This window comes from Lissotriton helveticus, chromosome 9 (assembly GCF_964261635.1).
Source record: "Lissotriton helveticus chromosome 9, aLisHel1.1, whole genome shotgun sequence".
Taxonomy (NCBI): domain Eukaryota; kingdom Metazoa; phylum Chordata; class Amphibia; order Caudata; family Salamandridae; genus Lissotriton; species Lissotriton helveticus.
In genome coordinates, this window is record NC_136070.1 from 919465759 (window position 1) to 919481294 (window position 15536).

General features: G+C 43.6%; 1 protein-coding gene across 5 annotated transcripts in view; it reads right to left on the reverse strand.

Moving 5' to 3' along the window:
* BICRA (BRD4 interacting chromatin remodeling complex associated protein) overlaps positions 1-15536 on the reverse strand; it is a 478150-nt gene that overhangs the window by 74977 nt on the left and 387637 nt on the right. For 3 of the 5 annotated variants that reach the window (XM_078661098.1, XM_078661101.1, XM_078661097.1), the window contains exon 8: positions 14467-14784. In XM_078661098.1, coding sequence (XP_078517224.1) covers positions 14467-14784 — 318 coding nt within the window. The remainder of the gene's footprint in view (positions 1-14466; positions 14785-15536) is intronic. The other 2 variants (XM_078661099.1, XM_078661100.1) reach the window with 2 other exon arrangements.

Genomic DNA, 15536 nt, shown 5'->3' on the forward strand with positions numbered 1-15536 from the left:
GGTGGATAAGGAGGTAGAATTGTGGCAAACTACAAAGTATGGCAATATTTGAAAAGACCAAGACCCACTTGCCGGTTGTAATTTGCTGCCATTGTTGGCAGCAGTGAGATGCGTGCCCCACATATAAGGGAGGGGAGAAGGATTTGTTGCAGTCTGCAAAGGAATGTCATTGCTTTCTGACAGGGTCTCTTGACTGTACTGGTGTTGTGCGTCTAGGCTGCTGTTTGGAGTATGCAGAAGTTGGTGGTGGACGATAGCTTTGATGTTGCCGATAGTTGGTACAAAAGGATTGATATGCCTAAAACGATTGGTATTTTTGGTAACCACCATAAAAGGAGTGGGCGCCCCTTCTGTGAGCTCCCCTAAAAGGTGTTTTCTTGCATTGGAGCATGAAGTAATCATCCCATTGGTTTGGCAGCTGAATTGTCTGGAAGTTCTCATTACTATCTATCATCATCGGAAGATGTATTTTGCCTGGGTGGCATGGTTATATCGGAAGGTGGCGTAATTTGATGTGTGGTAGGAGGCTTAAGAAGCAGAGATGCCGGAGGTAAAGGTGCAAGGGGAGGTGGAACCATTTGCGTAGAGGAAGGAAAGTGTGTGTGATAGTCCTGCAACATTGTCTGCAGATCCTGCACTAAGGCTACAGGAAGCTGAACCATGGGATCATGTACATGACCCATGTACTGCTTAGATTTGCCTGAATAACGCGTATAAGATAATCCGGAGCATAAAACACCTCCTCATCTACCTCTTGGTAAATGAAGTGAAGTTTAGACGGGCTATGAGCTGGTCCAAAAAGCCCAACATCAGATTCTTGGCCATCATTAAATGGCTAGACGGCAATGGAGAAATTTGTGCTGATTTTGAAGTAAATGTCCCAACTGTGTTATCGACGGTAGGAAATCCGGTGTCAGCAGTAAAGATGAAGGCCTCTTTGATTTTAATAGTAGAAACATCGACAAGGTTTTCGTCAACACTGGTGGTGGTGAGACTGCGGTCAACGATGAAAGGGCAGTAATCGATGTCTAGGTCATCTTCGTGGAAGTATCCAATACATAGGTCGGCGTCAACGGAGTAATGGCCATCAACAAGGTCATCAACGATGGAGCAGTGGACATAGGCAAAGAGGCCGTTTTCTTGACTATAGTTGACAGTATTGCCATAGACAGTGGTAGGGTGGTCGACGACGGGGCAGAGAGAGACGATGGATCTGACGGAGGTTACGTGATTGCAGACGTGGATTTTTTTCATTGACGAATGTTTCACCGGTGCTTCAGTCGTCGACAAACATTTCATAGCTATTTTAATCTTTATCAATGAGGAATGAGAAGAGGAGTTTTCAGATTTTGAAGGCAAACAGAGGCTGAAGTTGAAGGGTCAGACTGAGCCTCAGTAGGAATCAAATGTTTTCCTTTTTGTGAGGTCTTCAAAGATTCATGGGTGTGTCTTTTATGTAGCCTTCTTATGGTGCTCTAGAGACTCCTATGATCTTTCTCTCTACTTAGGTTTTTCAAGAGAGGCATAAGAGCTCATACTGCCTTCCTCATCACAGAAAACGTACTTGGTTTTAAGTCTTTGTAACCATATCAATAATCTTCCTTCTCAGTCCATAAACGTTTTAGGAGAAATGGTTCTACAAATCTTGCAGTCTTTACCTTTTGGAATGGATGCAAGCAATAAATGTACTACTTATGAGAAGCTTCAGCATGCAGTTGTTGCTTACCACAAGATCCACATGATCTGAAGGCTTTTATTAGAGGATTCCGACATGGTAACAGCAGAAAGTGGAAGAACACCAAAGATGTTGAAGAAAAATGAGCAGAGCTCAGAGAGACTCCCTCTCAGACGTCGTGCGGTAGACAAATTAATGTAGCTAGGCTATTGCAGTGATTATTCATTGCACGGTAGCCTATAGCATAGCATTTACTGTTTTTGTAATGATATCGTGGGACTCCCACTTCAGCAACTGTAATTAGTTAAGCCTGTGAATCTATGAAAGATCAAATACTGAAGAAGGAAAATGCTACTTACCAGTATGCATCTTTGCTTGGCATGTAAAGATGCAGAGTTGTACACTATGCATAGATCGCCATCTGGTGTTGAGCTAGGATGTTTGCATGTTGTTTGTCTTCGAAGAAGTCTTGTAGTCACGAGGTTGGGGACTCCTTCGGTCGACAGTGCGCATGGGCTTCGGCTCCTTCGTTAGATTGCTTTTGCCAGTAGGGTTTGATGGAGTAATGAGAAATAGAAAGATGTCCATTCGTGATGTATCTAATTAAAATAATACTGGATCAGATAGAGGTATCCGGGGAGGAGGAAGGGCGTGTACAACTCTGCAGCTTTACATGCCAAGAACGGATGCTTACTGGTAAGTAGGATTTTCCGTTCAAGGCATATGAGCTGCAGATTGTACACCATGCATAGACTATATAGCAGTATTCCCCCGCAGCGGTGGCTACCTGTATCTGTTGCAGTAGTTTGAAAAAGTGTTTTTAATACAGCCTGGCCCACAGTAGCTTGTTGTTTTGCTTGCACATCTACACAATAGTGTTTTGTGAAGGTGTGTGGTGTGGCCCAAGTTGCTGCTTACATATGTCATCTAGGGGGATGTTCCCTAAGAATGCCATAGATGCCCCAAGTTTACATGTAGAATGAGCTTTAGGGGGAATGGTTAAAGTGTGTTTGGCTTTAAGGAAGCATATTTGTATGCATTTTACAATCCACCTTGCAATTCCCGTTTTGGATATAGGATTGTCCTTATGAGGTGGGGAGAAAGCTACGAAAAGTTGTTTGGTTTTCCTAAAAGATTTCGTTCTTTCGATGGAGTGAAGTAATGCTCTTTTAACATCTAGGGTGTGTAGAGCTATTTCTGCCACTGAGTCTCGTTGAGGGAAGAATACTGGTAGTTCAACAGACTGGTTTACATGGAAGGCAGAGACTACTTTGGGTAAATATTTTGGGTTTGTTCCAAGAACCACTTTGTTATGATGGATTGGTAAAAATGGTTCTTGTATGGTTTATGCCTGGAATTCGCTTACTCTTCTGAGAGATGTGATGGCGACTAAAAATGCTACTTTCCAACTAAGGGACTGAAGTTCACATTTGTGTAAAGGTTCAAATGGAGGAACCATTAGTCTGGTAAGGACTATATTGAGATTCCACACTGGAGAGGGTGGAGCTCTTGGGGGAATTATTCTTTTAAGTCCTTCCGTAAAAGCTTTGATTGCGGGAACTCTAAACAAAGACAAATGTTGTCTGTCTTGCAGGTAGGCCGCTATGGCAGCTAGATGTAATCTTATAGATGTATACGCTAGGTTACATTGTTGTAGATGCAAAAGGTAACAGATAATGTTTTGAATGGACGCATCCAGTGGGTTAATTTTGTTGTGTGAGCAATAAGTGAAGTACCTCTTCCATTTTGCTGCATAGCATGCCCTTGTTGTAGGGCGTCTAGCATCTTTGATAACGTTCATACAGTCTGACGGAAGATTAAGGTAGCCAAACTCTAGGATTTCAGTAGCCAGAACACACGGTTGAGCTGATTGGGATCTGGGTGTCTTATATCTCATTGGTTCTGAGTGAGAGGCTTGGGTGAGCGGTGTAGTTTTTGATGTGGCACTACTGATGGTTCCAACATAGTTGTGAACCATGGCTGCCTTGCCCATGTTGGAGCAACTAGGATCATTATGAGGGAACGCTGTTGTAGTTTCCTCTCTAGCAATGGAGAGTGGGAGAGGCGGAAAACCGTAGGCACATTTGCCTCACCAATTCATCCATAGCGCATTGCCTTTGGACAATGGGTGTGGATACCTGGATGCGAAGCTTGGGCATTTTGCGTTTTGGTGTGTGGCGAACAGATCTATGTCTGAATGCCCCCACATGTGAAAGAATGGAAGAAGAACTTGAGGATGAAGTTCCCATTTGTAGATCTTTTGTGTTTGACGGCTGAGCAGATCCGTTATTTGATTGTGTACTCCTGGTAGGTGTTCTTCAAGGAAATATATCTTCTGTGGAATGGCCCATCTCCAGATGCTCTGTGCTAGACTGGATAACTGGAGAGTGGACCCCTATGTTTTTGTATGCAATACATTGCTGTCATTTTCTGTACATATTAGGAGAGCTTTGCCTAGTAGTTGCGGTTGAAAAGACTCTGCTAGAGAGATTGCCAATAATTCCAGGTAGTTGATGTGGAATTGTTTTTGTTGAGAGGTCCATAAACCTTGAACGGTATGGTTTTAGATATGTGCTCTCCAGCCGGTGAGCGATGCATCTGTTAGCACCATCTGTGTGAGTGGCTCGGGGAACAACCGCCCTTTGGAAAGGTTTTTTGTGGTCCACCATTGCTGAGAGAGATGGGTGCGGTCGTCTACCACCACCAGATCTGTTCGTTGACCTTGAGCCTGGTTCCACTGACGTGCTAGACACTCTTGCAATGGGCGCATTTGCAATCTTGCATGAGGAACAAGAAAAATGCAAGAGGCCATCATTCCTATTATCCGGCTAGGGCGCGCGACCTCGGAACTTGGGAATCTGGGTTCGAGTCTCGGTAATGACGCCAAAACCTCCTGTGTTTCTGGGCAAATCACAATCTCCCCGTGCCTAAAAAAAAAAATATATGAAGGTGTCCTCACGTAACTTAACTGGTGCTATGTAAAGCGCTCTGATACCAGATTTGGTTCTAGTTCGCGCTATATAAAACTCTGCAAAACACCCAAAAAAACCCACTCTTGCTCGTAGTGAGTGTTGTGGTTAAAACCTTTGAACTATCATTTGTATAGCATTTATCTTGACGGGATTGGGATATGCTAGGGCTGTGGAAGTATTCACTGTAGCCCCTAGATATTGTTGCATTGTGGAGGGTTGTAGATGGGATTTGCTTAGATTTATTGTGAATCCCAGACTGTGAAGCAACTGTATTGTCCGGAGTGTGTGTTGAACACAGTTGTCATAGGAGTTTGCTTTTATGAGCCAATTGTCCGGGTAAGGGAAGACATGAATTTGGTGTCTTCTGAGATGGGCTGCAAACACCGCAAGGCAGTTGGTGAAAACCCTTGGTGCTGAAGTGACTCTGAATGGGGGCACTTTGAACAGGTAGTGTTGACCGTCTACCACAAACCTGAGATATTTCCTGTGAGCGGGATATATGGGAATGTGGAAGCAGGCATCCTTCAAATCCAGAGTGGAGAGAAAGTCGCCTTGCTGTAGTAGTGGAAGCACTTGTTGTAAAGTGACCATGTGGAAGTGGTCTGATTGAATGTAAAAGTTGAGCGGTCTGAGGTCCAGTATTGGCCTGAGAGAGCCGTCCTTTTTTGGGATTAGAAAATAAAGGGAATAGATTCCTGTGCCCCGATGAAGCAGAGGAGCTGGCTCGATTGCATCTTTTTGTAACATTGCTAAGACTTCTTGTTTGAGGAGCGTCATGTATTCAAATGACATTGGACGCAGTCTTGGAGGAATGTTGCGGGGTGTAGAAGTGAGTTCCAGGCAATAACCAAACTGAATAATCGGTCTTACCCACTTGTCTGTTGTGATGGAATTCCAGACAGGTAGGAACTGTGAGAGGCGTCCCTTGACAGGAGTGATATGATCGGGGGAAGCGTAGGGAAGTAAGTGTGTGTTATTTGGGGGAGTTGCAGGTGTTATTACCTCTGCCTCTGCCCTTATTTTTGTTACCTCTGTAGCTTCCTCTATTATATCCCCTAGAAAAGGAGCACTGGTTGGGACTTTTATAGGATGAGGACGGGTATTCTGATGTGTTTGTTTTGGAACCTACTGTATAAAAGGAGCGACGAAAGGAGCCTCTAGTAGATGGTGACTGTAAGGCTCCCATAGACTTTGCGGTATTGGTGTCCTTTTTAATCTTTTCTACTGAAGGGCCAAAGAGGTGCTCCTGATCAAATGGTTGATTTAGAATGGTATTTTGTACCTCTTGTTTAAATCCAGGTACCCTGAGCCAGGCGTGTCTGCGTAGCAAAACACTGGTATTTATGCACGTGACGCGGTGTCTGCTGCATCAAGCGCACATTTGATGGAAGTATTGGTTATGAGTTTCCCTTCTTGTATAAGGGAATTGGCTTTGTCCTTATATTCTTGAAGAAGATGATGAATTAGCTTTTCTAGCTCATCATAGTGGACCCTTTCGTATCTTCTTAGAAGGGCTTGTGTGCTTGCTATTCTCCGTGAATTAGCAGCTTGAGACGCGATACTTTTACCTGACGCATCTAATAATTTAGATTCTTTGTCAGGAGGTGGTGAGTCACCCGACCCTTGGGAGTTTGCCCTTTTGCATGCATTGGCAACCACTAGTGAATCTAAGGGAAGTTGCCCTTGATGTATATAGGGTCAGTGGGCGCTGCTTTATATTTTTTGTCAACTCTGAGGTTAAGAACCCTAGCTCTAACCTGGTCTTTGAACACCTCAGGAGCGTGTTTAAGAAGGCCTTGTAACATAGGTAGGACGTGAGTAGATTTTTGTGGTTGGGCAAAAGTCTCCAATAAAACATCTTCTTCTACAGGGTCTGAATGAAGCTTGACCTTGTGGTATGTAGCCACCCTATTGATTAGCTGGGCAAAACCCACATTGTCATCTGGTGGGGATGGTTTTAAGGGGATAAATCTGGATCATTGGTTAGATCAGGATCAGTATTATAATCATGCCATGGGTCTGATTCCTGTGGTGAATCATCAGGATCTAATAGCATTACGTCCTCAACCAGTTGCCCATCCCAATGTGAATTGTCACTATCCTCTGATTGTGGAGAGTGTGGTGGTGAAATGATTAAATTAGGATTAACTGGTGGTAGAGGTGAAGGTGGTGGTGAAGTGTTAGTAGCTATATGAATCATCTTTGGAGGAACTGGAGCTTGTGGCAAATGTTCTGGTTTCCTCTTTGTAGGTGGCTTGGTGACTATGTGACCAGTCTTTGGGTGAATAAAGATAGTAGTCTGTTTTGGATCGGGAAAGAAAAGCTCTTCAGGATCGATAGGTTTGCTTGCAGTCGAAGATTTATCTTTGGAAACTGTTTTTGGACATTGTCCAGTACAGCATCCTTCCCTGATTCCGAAGGTTTTGGTGCCTTGTCCTTTAATGGTCTTGCATCTGAAGTTTTCGGTGCCAAAGTTTTGGCTGTGTGCTTCGGGGCTGAGGTTTTATCCAGCTGTTTCTGTGCTGGTGGCTTACCCGGCTGCTTCGGTGTTGATGTTTTATACGGCCCCTTTGGTGCTAATGTTTATTCGGAATGCTTCGGTGCTGAGGAATCTTTTGTAGATTTCGGTGCCGAATGTTGTGCCGATGGAAGAGGGTGTGGCAACTCGGACGACTGAGCTTTCAGTGGCGAGGGTGGTTTCTCGGTACTGGATGGTTGGCTCGAGCCGGATGGCTTTTCTTTGTCCTTCGGTGCCGGACCCGGGGGCGTTCTAAATTTTTGTAAGGTGTGAACCTGAGCCCGAAGGTCTTACCGGAGCCATTGGTAAGGCTCGGTTGGGGCTGGGGTCTCAGTATTCGCGTCCCTTTGAGGCAGGGCCATCTTCGGTGTCAGAGACGTCCACTTCGGAGTCCAGAATTTCTTCTTGTTCTGGCTCCGGAAGGTTATCTGGACCTGGATGGAAGATGCCCGGAATGGAACCTGTACCTCGCTGCATGTCGCGGCGTCGAGCTTGAGGATCCCGGATGGTCTTTTTCGACTTGAATGAGAGGCAAGCTTCACAATCGTCCTCTCGATGTTTTGGAGAGAGGCACAGATTGCAAACAGGATGGAGGTCCGAGTGTGGAAACTTAGCACCACACTGTGGACATTTCTTAAATGGAATCCGTTCCATCGACGTCTGTCTCTATCGGCGCGGGTGGGCCCAACGGCCCGCGTCGAGGTTCGCAGGCATCGAAATTTAATCTGAAGTTGTCTAGGATGCGCATCAAAGGCATGCGATTAAGACGATACCGTTGGTTAAGTGGGATTGTGTGTCGAAGGAGGTTCGATACCGACCCGGAGCGCAGCAAGTCACATCCAAACCCGATAAGTGAAAAAAAAAATCTAACGATGGAGCCAAAGCCCATGTGCACTGTCGACCGAAGAAGGAGTCACCAACCTTGTGATTACAAGACTTCTTTGAAGACAAACAAGATGCAAACATCGGAGCCCAACACCAGATGGCGATCTATGCATAGTGTACAATCTGCAGCTCATATGCCTCCAACATAATGTTACTCTGGAACACGCCTATGTTTGATCACATCCGTGTTACTGTGCTCCTAAGCCAGCTAAACCTGCATTCTTGTCCTCAGTTAGGATGGCTTTAGCCCATGGAGGTAGTTTTGGTGGCTGCATCAGCATAGACGGTCTTGTGATGGCACCAAAGGAGAAATTACTGGTAGGGTCACAAGTGTCAGTCCAGGTCCAGCAGGCACTGGTGGCATAACCTGTGGAGGGCCAATGAGGTCGACTGGCGCAGAGAGAAATGCCACTAGTAGTATCCCACCAGACTCCCAAAAGGAATTATGGGGACCAAAGACTCACCAGGGTATACCAATGGTGTGCAGAAACTGTTCTGGATCGGCACCAAGTGCTTCAAACTCTGGGTATGCCAGGGGTGGCATCTGAGCAAGGCCCAACCTACGACCTGGTGTTGCCAGCAAGGGGCCCAGTGTTGCCAGCAAGGGGCCCAGTGTTGCCAGCAAGGGGCCCAGTGTTGCCAGCAAGGGACCCAGTGCTACCAGCAAGGGACCCAAGGACAGGAACTGGTGGATGAGTTCAGTACTACCATAAAAGGATCTTCAGGTGGAGTGATGTCCATCAGCTCTGGCTCCCAGGAGTGGTCTGCTGGAGGTAGTGATTCACAATGAGACCTACCTTGTGATCAGGAACACCAACTAGACATGGAGCTGTCCTTTCTTATACTCTTCTTTGCTTCCTTTTCTTCTTCTTGGAAGACTTCTAGGATAGGGAGGAACGTGACTTAATTCCCAACCGCAAATGGCGGGCAATAGCCAGAAATGAACCGGACAGTGAATGCCATTGTGGTGAATGTATTTGTGGTAGACTTAAAACTTGCCAGACTATAGGTAAGTCCCATGGTTCTTAAACATCAGAGATGGAAGAGACCCTTGTCTTCCCTCACAAACAACACTATAGTGATGTGATGCTCAATCAATATGCATATAGATGAAGAATACTAAGCATAGTTACTTCTGAATACATTTCTCCTGAGCTGAGCACGAGGCAAATAATTATTTATCAGAAGTACTCTTATATTTCCTCGCTTGAGCCCTTGATAGCTGTGGCCTAGAGCAATAATTAGAGAATCCACATAATGATAGGAAAAGCTAACCGTTGGTACACAAAGGAGAGACGTAGGAGTGGCATTAGTAGACGTGCTTACTTCTAAGACAGATTTCACCAAATGTATAACCATCATGAAATTGTGCATGATGAATGATCAAAGGATAGCTAGATACTGGTAACAAAAATTCTTCAGCATTAGTTTTGTACCAAGATTTAAATGCTCTTAGAATTCTTCCCGGCATAGAGGAGGACATTTTCTTCAAAAGCCTCCTTTTACAGTTCTTTAGTGATAAAAAGAGGTAATGCTTGCATACAACACATACCAACAAGCCTAACACATATCAACATTAAAAAAACAGAAACAAGTTTATCCTATAACAGTGCACCAACTGCTACTCTCTATTATAGATTTTGTTAACCATAAGCTGTAAAACTACTGAGTCAAAAAGACTGAAAAGCATGCCTAAGTAGGACTTCAATTTTTCTCTTCTCTTTATTTTCTTTTAAAATAGATTTGAAACTTTTCCAGCACAGCATTGTTCTCATATTTAGACCTCCCTCAAGCATTACTACCCTAAGAGAATATGGAGGAGAATGTGTTATCTGAGATGATCATACAGAAACACTGTCTGTCAAAGGCATATATGAACTATTTTGGCAGCTGCGACAGAAAATAAAATCTGTGAGTAAATTAAAGAAGGAAAACTCATAGGAAGGTGGAACTGAAGTGGGAAGCTGAACCGAATTTAACAGGCACTTTGACTGGGCCTTGATTCATAAGACGGCTCTTACCCAAAAAGTCTCACCCATTCTATTCCAAACAAAGTACATGCTGCTAAATAGGACATTTTGGACTCCGGATAGGCTCTTCAAGTGTAAATTAAGGGATTCGCCTACATGCTGGAACTGCCACTCAGGGACGGGAGATCTCGCACACATGCTATTCAACTGTCCTTCTTTAAGCATATACTGGGGGAAAATATTTGAATGCGTTCACCACGTATTCCAAATAAGACCTGTAAAGGACTTTGCTTATGTTATTTTGGGGGCTTTGGACCCACAGCTGCCAAATGACCAGGACCGTCTGCTTTTGGACTTAATGTTGACACTGGCATGTAAGGTAGTACTATGCAAGTGGAAAAGTGCGAAGGAGGTAAACTTCAAAATTTGGCAGGAATGGCTGTCATTCCTGAGAGGTGCCAATAACCCAGCGCTGCAGGCAGCTACATGGAAACCGTCTAATAGGAAACTATGGACATCACTAGATGCATCATCATTTCACTATGAACCACCTTAATGAGTCACAAGTAATTCTGTTACTTGTCCTGTGATACTGAGAAACACATCTGCTGTACCTACTAGAGTCCATGCTGATACCTCTACCTACTGAGTGTTATGTATGTATGTATCTGTAACACGAAGATGCAAGCGGAGTTGTTTTCTTATTGCTGTCACCTTGCTTTTCTTTTGTATTGTTCATCAATAATTGACCTGGTAATGTCTGTAAGGAAGAATTATTGTTATGTCTTTTCTTTGTTTATCACTTCAATAAAAATGATTTGAAAAAAAAAAAAAGGCTGTCACGTTGTTGAAAAGACCAGAAGAGAAGGCTTGGCAGGTAAGACAGTTTCCTTTCTAGTTATCTAGCTGTATGAAATCAGCTACTTACTTAAGACCACATTGAACTACCTTGAGCCAGTTTGGAGTCACAGGATATAGAACAGACACTTACCATGTGGCTCTTTTGTTGTTGCATGGTGACATGATACATAGAGACTCACCTAAGGGAGATGTAGCTGGGATAAAAAGGGCAAATAAGCAGCCTTCCACGTTCTTTTTCAGTGACATTGGGTGGGCCCAAGGTGTTACAAAGCAAACCGCCTTTGAAGTAGTCACCCCAGAGTCAATAATCAAATTTACTATAGACTCCACTGTATTCTAATCACAAACTTTGCTTAAAACTAATTATACCATTCAAAGGAAGATTCAAAGCACTACAGACAAAACATCACATAATAAATTCACAAGCAAGACAAGAAACCTGACAAGACAGCTAGGTAGCAGAAGGTGAGACAAAGCATACAGCTGTGGAGAAAAAAAGAAAGGACAGTGACAAGTTGCGGCAGCAGCTGCAGTTCTCAGTATTAGTAAGAGTGAGGCATAAGCAAAACGTGCGTAATAGTAGAAATTCAGAGGAAAGAATTAAAAAAAAGCAGTATGCCATGGACATACCATTGATGTGGGAGAAGTGAGTAGCACTACTGCTAATCACAGGATGACCAAGACACCAGCTGTGGAAAGTGAGGTGTGAAGGAGTTCTACGTATACAAAATACTAATGTTAATAAAATGTATACAGCGCACGAATACCCCCAGGCGTCTAAACCTGAACAGTCACTGGGAAGTATATCCTATTAATATGACAAATGCAGGCAAGAATTGGGTCTGAATAGCTAGATAGAAATAGAAATTAACTCTATCCAAAGGAGACGGCACGTCCAGAAGATACATGACAGGTGGGTGGTGGTACTAAGGGCTTGCATCTATATAAAATACCACGAGGCAATCACCAAATCAGCGTGCAAAGAAGGGATGCTATGCACGTGACACAGAGTACACAGTGAGACAGCAAAGAATACCCCATCCATATGGGGCATCAAAAGAGGATACCAGACTTCAGCAGCCAAGATAGCAACAGTCCAATCTGCAGAAGACAAAGCATACATATTCCAAGTCTGTATACTGACAGAAAGAGGTCTCAATAAAAGGGTAATCTCCACAGCGAAGCCAGGATTGTACAGTGATGACAGCACTAAACAGCCACACAATAGATTACAGGCAGGCGTTGGATATGTACAATGGGGCGAGCAAGAGATCTTATGTCCAGTAGCCAAAATAGACCAACTCAGACTTAGAAGGTGAAACTTTACATGTTCCCAACGTACATGACACATCTGGAACTGAATGATTCAAAGAAGGCTATCGGTAGGAGACACCAAAAGGAGGCATCAAGTCTGAAAAGTAATGGGCAATGTGTTCATATCAACTAGAGAAGCACAGGTGGGTGACTGAAATGGGTTGAAGGCAATTGAGCCTATTTATAGGATTAAACGGGGAGATACTGACAAGCCAAAGGGATCCTACAGCTGAGAGACCAAAGAGTGAGGCACCAAGTACCAAATGTAGCAAGCTCATGAGGGTTTTTTTTTTCTAAAAGTGAAGTGATGGTCGGATACCACCTCTGGAATGTGGCAAGTCAAAATAAGGCCTATCCTTATTAGAACATATGAAAGGATACTGGGGCTTCAGTGTTAAAGGGGCCAATCCATATGTGAAAAACTGGAAAGGGATGCATCCTTATCACTGGGCAAATTGCAGGTAAATCCCAGATACATCATTGGTCTCAGATGAGATGGATCAAGAGGTCCAAACCACAGAAGACCTAAGACAAAAGAAACCAAGCCAGGAAAACACTACGAGAGATTCCTACTGTTGAGATGCTAAGTCAGTTTGGAGAACAAATAATTCGAGATCATAAGGGATTGTAGAAAATGATGGGAGAAGAATCCCTATCCAAAGCATACTTCAGGTCATTTAAATTAGAGCATGTGTTATTCTCTTAGGGAGAAAGAGAGAAGTCATGCCTAGAAAGTGAGGAATGAAGATGGCCATCTACAGGACAATCACAGCTAAACAGCGGGGCAAGTGATGACGGAAAAGATCTTAATCATAGGAGACCACAGGCGTTAAGTTCTTATCTACGGATTTGTGTGTAAACCCCTAAAGGAAATAGCTCATGCAACTCCCATGAAATGAGGAAATACTTGTTTAGACAAGCCTACAATCTATCAAGGAAGAGCTTTACATTCATGCGATAGACTGCAGACAGACACCAGACTGAAATGGGCTGGTTGACACTATTTCAGACATTAGCTACGTAAACCAATAGTAGATAGTTCCAAAGGAACAGACACCAAAGATACGAAGGAAAAATACCTTCTCCCAGAATCCATCAATCCTCTAACACTATGAGGAGATTGATTCAATCCACGAGCAAAACAATGATCAAACAGCACAATGTTGAGAGACTGCTGTGTAAAAACAAAGAATGCAATAAGCACACATCAGGTTGGGGAATTGAAAATCAGAGCATCCAGTCCATAAACATAGCAGGCCGAAACTAGTCCTGGGAACTGACTGGCAGAAAATCTTACCCACTAGAGAGAATGTGCAAAAGCCAGGACTGGATAATGAAAGGAATGGATTCCTAGCAAGAGTCAAAACAAGGCCTTCAGCATTACAGGAGAAATTACCAATAAGTAAAAGCGATAACTTATTGACACCAAGTCTTGAAAACCATTTGAAAATTGTTATGGGGGTTTCACTGTGTACCTAGCACATGTAAGGGCAAAACGGTTATCCACTTTCAATACTACTAGTAGATTCCAAACATGGAAAGTTTGGAGGCAAGGTTAAATCACCAGGCTTTCATAGTGAGACATATCTGTATTATGCCTCTCTTCAGAATGTCATAACTGTGTACTCCAGTTTATGAAGTCTGTGGCTGGCCCTCATCACCGACTGAGACATTAAGATAAACCTTCAGGTGAAATAAATCAACTTGCAGAAAGACTATACATAATACTTTTCAGACGCTGGTCAACAGCAGCAGCTCTGTACTGCAGTTTAAAGATATTATGATAGTTCTATTGCAGTCGGTAGCTGACATGTACATGTGTCTGCCACCTCGTGTGGAATTCTGAATTTCTTTCACCAGTGTCAGCAGCTCTAGTTCATTTAAAATCAACGTTGTTTGGGTGCGGACTAAAGCTCATCAAGTGAACTTTGTTTGGCCAAGTTCAACAGGCTTAGTTTAGTCTAGGTTAGGTGAATTCAAGAACTACAGAATTATCTAGAAGAGGTACTAACTTTATATAGTGTTAATGAAATCTCACTAAAGATCAGACTGGCATGCTCAGAAAGATATTTCAAAAGTAGCATATTCGGCAAGCAGAAAAGGCCAAATGATGCATCCATCACCAAGAAAGCGATAGTAAAAGGAGAAAGCAAGCAAAGCACACCCCAAGGTGGAAGCAAACACACAGTTAGAAATTCAAAAGAGAAGTGGAAGAAGACTGGAAGAAGTCTGAGGTGTCTGGATGAAAAGAAGAAAATCGTATGGGACTACCTGAAAAGGCAGTACCTGATGGGGCTGGCCAGATGGGAATGGCGGTAGAGGGTTCGGCACTTTCGACTCCGTCGCCACACTCTGGGGCTGGGTAAGCTCTCGGCTGGCTTGTGGCGGCATGGCCGTGCCTATGCTGCTACTGACTATAACAGAGGCAGGCACGCTGCTGGTTGTGCCTGGACTGGCTGTGGCAGTGCTGTAGATGGGCTGGGACAGCTGGAGTGACACTGCAGAATGGTTCAGAATACGTTCCTGGTGCATTTTCAAGGAGGCCGTGTAAAATTGATGCTGTTGCTGCTGCTGCTGGCTCCGCTCCTTCTGAAATGTCCAACACATTTTTAGCAACTACCAGAGCTAATGCAATTTCTTTTTCAAGCCCTCACCTTGTTGTTTTTTACTCTTGAGCACACATGTCAAAAACTGTTCATGTTCAGAATCCATCATTCTGAGGAATACCACCTTGATCCAAACTCTCATCATATTACCACTTCTTTTCAAACAAAAACAACTGCATTGTTGGTGAAGTACTATTTAAACAATTCATAGTTAACTTACTTGTAGAATCGGAATAGGATTACATGACTTTCATGATCTAGTATGTGTTGGTACTAGAGTAAACACAGAGTAGCGATGTTAAATGGAAGGCCACAGTTGAACACACTAAAAGGGCAAAATGGCTTTACCCTGTACTGTAGAAAGTGGTAAAACTAAAGAAGTGTGATGATTAAAAGGTGTGTTTTGGACGTTTGCTTAGCAAAAGGAGACAGTGCTAAAAAAGTGGATGGGTATGTAGAGGCAGTCATTCACTTCAAAGGGAAGAAGGACAATAATTGACCTGTATTCTGGGGGAGTATTCAAACTTGAAAGAGACAAGTATAAAGTTGAGAAGCATGCCTTGGAAGTGCACTGGCCCGAGGTGAGACAAACAGAGAAAAGGGGTGTGCTTTAAGAGTCTCTTAACACAGTGGAGTGGGTTATTAGTGGGAGTATGCCTGAAAGATCATTCTTAAGACCAAAGTCAGTGGGGATGATGGGATGTGCCTCAATGGTATCACAGAACATATGTATGG